The sequence below is a fragment of the Enoplosus armatus genome, chromosome 9 (genome assembly GCF_043641665.1).
Source record: "Enoplosus armatus isolate fEnoArm2 chromosome 9, fEnoArm2.hap1, whole genome shotgun sequence".
Classification (NCBI taxonomy): Eukaryota; Metazoa; Chordata; class Actinopteri; order Centrarchiformes; family Enoplosidae; genus Enoplosus; species Enoplosus armatus.
In genome coordinates, this window is record NC_092188.1 from 14,366,989 (window position 1) to 14,372,722 (window position 5,734).

The 5,734-nt window shown below is 39.8% G+C and overlaps 1 protein-coding gene across 1 annotated transcript; it reads left to right on the top strand.

The window, feature by feature from the left end:
- Nucleotides 1-421: 421 nt before the first annotated feature.
- Nucleotides 422-5,334, top strand: spaca6 (sperm acrosome associated 6). The gene is made up of 9 exons (XM_070911874.1): nucleotides 422-635; nucleotides 801-887; nucleotides 1,090-1,161; nucleotides 1,923-1,946; nucleotides 2,056-2,133; nucleotides 2,691-2,794; nucleotides 3,833-3,989; nucleotides 4,921-5,107; nucleotides 5,241-5,334. Exons 1-9 carry the CDS (start codon nucleotides 422-424, stop codon nucleotides 5,332-5,334), a joined length of 1,017 nt encoding a protein of 338 aa, XP_070767975.1.
- Nucleotides 5,335-5,734: the final 400 nt, after the last annotated feature.

A 5,734-nucleotide genomic window follows, 5' to 3' on the forward strand; every position in this document is an offset into this window, starting at 1 on the left:
GACACGCTTTCCACTTCCACATCCGTCTATGTACATAAGCATTTAACTCCCTCTTCATCTGCCCCTCTCCCCCCCACCTCCGCCGCCGCCTCCCTCCTTGGCTCGCTCCAGCTCTGTGCTCTGCAGTAAAACTGGTGCATTGAGGCAGCAGGAAATGGGGACTAGAGACAATAGAATGGAGGGAAGTATAGAGAGGAGTCTGTGGTGCTCTCCTCTCAAACCCAAGCATGTTTGGGGAAACATGAGCATTTCACATGGGATGTACTCATACAATCCATATTCAAGGCTTTGATTTTGCAAGCTTCTTCTGGAATATGAAACATTGGACTTTCCACATTTATAGTCACTATGACACCAGGATTTGAATAAAAACAGTCTATGCAGCAACCGTTGTTTGTTAGTTTGATGCCTGCGTTGAAAAATGTGCACACCTGCTTTGTGGCTCGTGTGTGTTAGCTTGCTGTTCAGCACCTCTCTATGCTGCTATCAGTGCTTTGTTGATGTGCAAGACAGTCGTCGCCTGTGTTGGGGTCACATTTTGACTGAACACAATATTAGAAACGTTGACGCCTGCTTCAGGAAGCTGGACCGCATATTCAACAACCACGAGGGAGTAATTGAGGCTGGTAGAGTGGGTGCGGAAAATTATCTTTATATTCTTTTTTTGTTTAAGAAGGTAAATGTGATAAAAATACATTTAAATAGTAAATCAGCTCCAAACAACAATTAGTGATGACATGTGCAGGTGTATACAGTGAGGAAGTTGGTTTATACTTGTGTGATGTTTGTCCCTCTTCCAGGTGAAGGCTATGAGATGAAGCTGAAAGAAATTCTGGATAAAGAGATTCTGCCCATGGTAGAAGAGTTCGACAAAAAGCTGAATAACGGTAGCTAAACACCTGCTCTCATAGACAGACAACCACACAAGTAAATGAGTCTTTAGAGCGTCAGAATTGTTAAGTTAGGTCATAAACGGAGGGGAGTTAGAAATGAGAAATTTCAAAATGATGCCCTGGAGCACACAATTCACCAGGATGTGTTGAGCCAAATATTTCTGTCTTCCTCCTCCTCCTCCTTTCCATCCATCAGACACAGTGTACGAGGAAAGGTTGCAGACAGCAGCAGACAATTTCATCGCAGCTGCCTCCAAACTGCCTAGAGGTGAGACATGTTCTCTTCCCCTTTTCCTCCATCTTTTCATCTAGTCAGGCCCACATTAGGTCATTACTGCTCCCTCTGATCTCTCTGTGATAAGCTAGTTACGTTATTACAGCCTTTCAAATACTGTGAAGAATAAAGGAAGCAGTCAGGTTGAGCTGACTCATACCTCTGGATGTTGGTGATAAAATTTGGTTAAAGGGGACCTGTTATGCTCATTTCCAGCTCTATATTTTCATTTTGTGATTCCACTAGAGTAGCGTTTGCATGATTCACAGTTCAAAAAAGTCCTGATTTATCTTATACTGGCCCTTCATGCAGCCCCTTAGTTCACCCTCTGTCTGAAACAAGCCGTTTGAGCCCCGGTCTCTTTAAGGACCCCCTCCCTAAAAGCCCACTTTTTTCTGATTGGCCTGCCAAGCTCCGGAAGAATTTCCAAAGACAAACTGTAAACCTAACGTTACTAAGCAACATTGACATAAACATAAACATCTCATCTGTGACTGGAGCAGAGATACCATATAAGGACATCTGTGCATATCTGACATCAGATAGACACGGCGGTTGAAAAAACTGAAACAGTGTGAAGCCTGAGCTTTTGGCTCACTGGGATTACTTTTACATACATTTACCTCATTATTTGGCAACTTTGGCAACATTGAATATGAATATCCGACATTGTAACATTACATATATGACAGAAAATAAGGAAAAGCATAATAGGTCCTGTTTAATAAGTTAACTGTCTTGCTTTGTTTTCACAGTCTCTGGATGTTTCCCTCCATGTGGTTGGTGGCTTTATTCTTTTTTGTCTCTTGAATATCATAATATCTGTTTTTAGAAACAAAATATCTTAATCCTTAATGTGTCAGTATTATGGTTTCATGCATCCATCAGGTTTTCAAAGTGCAGGTGAAGTATACAACTGTATTACCTGCAAATATGACTCCTGTGAATTCCCTCTCGACTGTCCAGGTGCGTATAAATAATCTGTCCAACATATTGGATTACTGATACTGTTACATCACAATTTCCAAATAGGAAAAAAAATGCTGGTGTACTAATCCAGACTTGACACATCCTTACATAACTATATTTTCACCTTCATAAGCATCCACTCTTGATCCTTGAAATACTCCGCTTTTGATCCTTGAAATGCTCTTAGCAGAAAGTCTGGATTTGAAAAGAGACCGAGGCAAGGTTTTATTTCCACACATTATATCTTTTGCACAGAGCCCCCAAGGTACTCTTTAAGTCCTTGGCTTCTTTATGCAAGGTGACAGTTGACTCCCACACACGATGGTATTCGTATCAACCCTGTACAGCACAGCCACTGTTTAGCATATCATCACTTTTACTCCACTCCTCAGAGACTGGGCTTAAGTATTATCATTAGGGAAGGCTCAGACTGCAAGTGCTGCCCCCCTGTGAATGTTATCTGTGTGTGTGTGTGTGTGTGTGTGTGTGTGTGTGTGTGTGTGTCTGTGTGGTGTGGGCATGTGTGCATGTGGGTGGCTATATGTTTATTTCAGTTAAAGAAATCAAAGTAATGGAGAACAGCAGGAGCCGAGTGTGGTGCGACGTGCATTTTCAATTACCAAACAATATTGAGGTGATCTGGAGGTTTGCAGAGGAGGTGTGCTTGGCATATGGTGAACCAATACCTTTAAAGGAATAGTCCAACAATTCGTGAAATACGCATATTGCCAAAAGTTACATGACAAGATTGATACCACTCTCAAGTGTGTCTGTTGAACATGATGCTGGAGCCAGGAGACAGGTAGCCTAGCTTAGCATAAAGTCTGTAAGCAGAAGGAAACAGCGAGCAAAACCAAAAACAATCTGTGTACCAGTAACAGAGTTTACACAGTGTGCAAATCCACTTGACATATAGACATTAGTATAGGTTTGTTATTTATCAGTAGATAAGTGCTGCTGTGTAACTTGCCAGTTCATGAGACGCACTCAAGGTTGTTGAGTTCAGCATTTATCAAAATGTCCTGTGCTGTTGTTTATTGAGATGCAACTACATAACATGATGAGCACTTACATGCAAAGCATTTTACAGTGCTAAATTGGTCATATATCGTAAATAGTGCAGCCAGTAAACAAGCTCGCCATTGTGCTAAAATAACTTGATCTTTTATGTGACTGCCAACTGTTTGACCAACCAGTACATAAATTCTGTCCCTACTCAGACAATAAATGGTAGCACAGAAATAGACGCAGGGCACGCCTCCCATCCATCATTCCAACACCATCAAACACAACACATGGTCGAGGGGATGCTTAGTGAGCAAGTTACACCAGCACCTCTAAAGCTCACTGATAAACACAATCTTGCAGAGAAGGAACTCACTGCACCCTGCCACAAAATATGGTGTTTGTTACCTCTGGACAAAGCCAGGCTAGCTGTTTACCCCCGTTTTAAGTCTTTCTGCTAAGCTAAGCTAACTGGGTGCTGGCTGTGGCTTCATATTTAATATACAAATAAAGAATGGTATCAATCTTCTCATCTAACTTTCAGCAAGAACGTTAATAAGCATACTTCCCAAAATATTGAACTATTCCTTTATCACCACTTTCAAGTCAAATTAAATCTGTCTTTGCATCTGTGCAGATTAGCATAAATGATTCCTGCCTGCAGTATTTGTAATAATTTATTCCTGGGCAGGTGAAAACCCAGCAGGTGGATCAGTTGAAAGAATTGACCGCAGGGGTGGACATGCTCTATTCCATCCCTTCCACCAGCTTGCAGCATCAAGGTACCTACCAGTGTGAGATCTACTCAAGCCAACGCTCCATTGTCAGACTTTACTACTATCTCACAGGTAAAAGGATACACCACTTCCAGGAGAAGAAAATGTGATTAATACTGATCAATGGGAGGTCATTTATACAACTCCTTCACACTTCAGGAGAGAATATGCTTAGACGATATGCATGCAGTATCTTAGTACCTAAAATAAATATGCTAAATAGGGTTTGTCTTCATCATTTCAGTGTTGGATGGAATGAAGTAAAATCTATGCACATTTCATCCGTATTTTTTTATAATGTGAAATGTTAAAATCATATTGGGTTGGTGAAATACAATATAATATTTTCTATGGGAACAGATTGGATGTTATTTACCTTATTACATGTAATGCCTCGTGAGATAATGTATACAACAGATTAGTATTTATTTATTGAGAATAACATTTTTTAAAGTAATTACATGAAATCGGAGGGAAAGGGGAAGCAAAAGCACAGGAAAAAAATCACTTATAAAATCAGAGGAATTATTGACAATTTATGAAACAAAATGGGTTAATGAATTAAATGAATCTGTACAGATAAATGAGTGGATGCACATTTATGTATATATGGATAAGCACATCTTTACATGTTGCTTAAGTATGTATGTCGATCTTTCCTGTATTTTCTAATTAAGTATTCATGTAAATTCTTACTAGGACACATTTTTTTTTGGTTAAAGTTTGCCTTAGTATATCTATAACTGTTGAATTGGGGGCTATTAATCCACTAATGAAATCATCAGTGTTTTAAATTGATGTCTTAATAAAGTATTAAAAAAAAACACACAACTTTCTCAGATATATATAAATTTCATGGGTAACTATTATAAATCATAATTTCCTACTCAATAAAGACTGTTTTGCACCTATTTTTGCACCTTCACCCTTATCTTTTACTTTATGTCCTTAATGTGAGCTCCAGTTCTCCCCTGTACTCCTTCTCTCTGTCTCTCTCTCTAAGTGACCCCCCAGGTTGTGGCAGGCCACACAGAGCTGCAGGAGATATTCGACCTGTCTCTGCTCTCAGGAGGGCGGTTACTCCCAGCGCCTGGTGGTCCTCCCGGCTCCCTCCTGCTCCTCCTCCCCTCACCACTGCTTCTCACCGCCTGTTTAACTGCCTTGCTTCTGCTGCTATTCCTCTCCATATGGTAAAATAAAGCCATTATTTGCACAATATGATACATAAATGCACACCTTTCCTGTGAATTCAAAATGCCCCTTTATTCAAAGCATATGTACTAGATGGTGTCATATCTCCCACTTTTTCTTTGGCTATTGCAGGGCTCTGTATTGCTCAACAATACCAGAGCAAACGACTCAAGCTGAACAAGCAGATGGAGATGAAGATGTAGGATACAATAAAGTAGTGCAATAAAGGCATTTCATCAATCCTGTGGTCTTCTATAAAGAGTTACGTCATAGCTCACAGAAAGCCTGTATGTGACTCCTTCCACCACTAGAGGGCAGAATGCACATCTTTATCAGTGGTGTCCAATCTGCACTGTCCTGTATGTTACAACCACATTTATTCTCATTTGTATCAGAGTTGAAAAGTAACTTTACTCACTTTCTGTAAGTAAAATTTTGAGATACTTTAAATTTTAAGCTACTTTATACTTCTTCTTCTTGTACTTCTGCTTCTTGTACTTTTTACTCCACGACAGCTGTAGTTATCAGTTACTTTGCATATTCAGAAACAAAACAAAACAAAACATATGATGAGCTTATAAAATATGATGCACTGTTGTAGATTTAACTGCAAACAGTATGTAATC

Excerpts from the sequence above, each read along its gene's own strand:
- spaca6 (XM_070911874.1), top strand. The coding sequence starts at position 422 with ATGTGCACACCTGCTTTGTGGCTCGTGTGTGTTAGCTTGCTGTTCAGC. Across the intron at positions 1,947-2,055 it reads TGGATGTTTCCCTCCATGTG|GTTTTCAAAGTGCAGGTGAA; the intron begins GTTGGTGGCTTT and ends TGCATCCATCAG. Across the intron at positions 2,795-3,832 it reads TCTGGAGGTTTGCAGAGGAG|GTGAAAACCCAGCAGGTGGA; the intron begins GTGTGCTTGGCA and ends ATTCCTGGGCAG.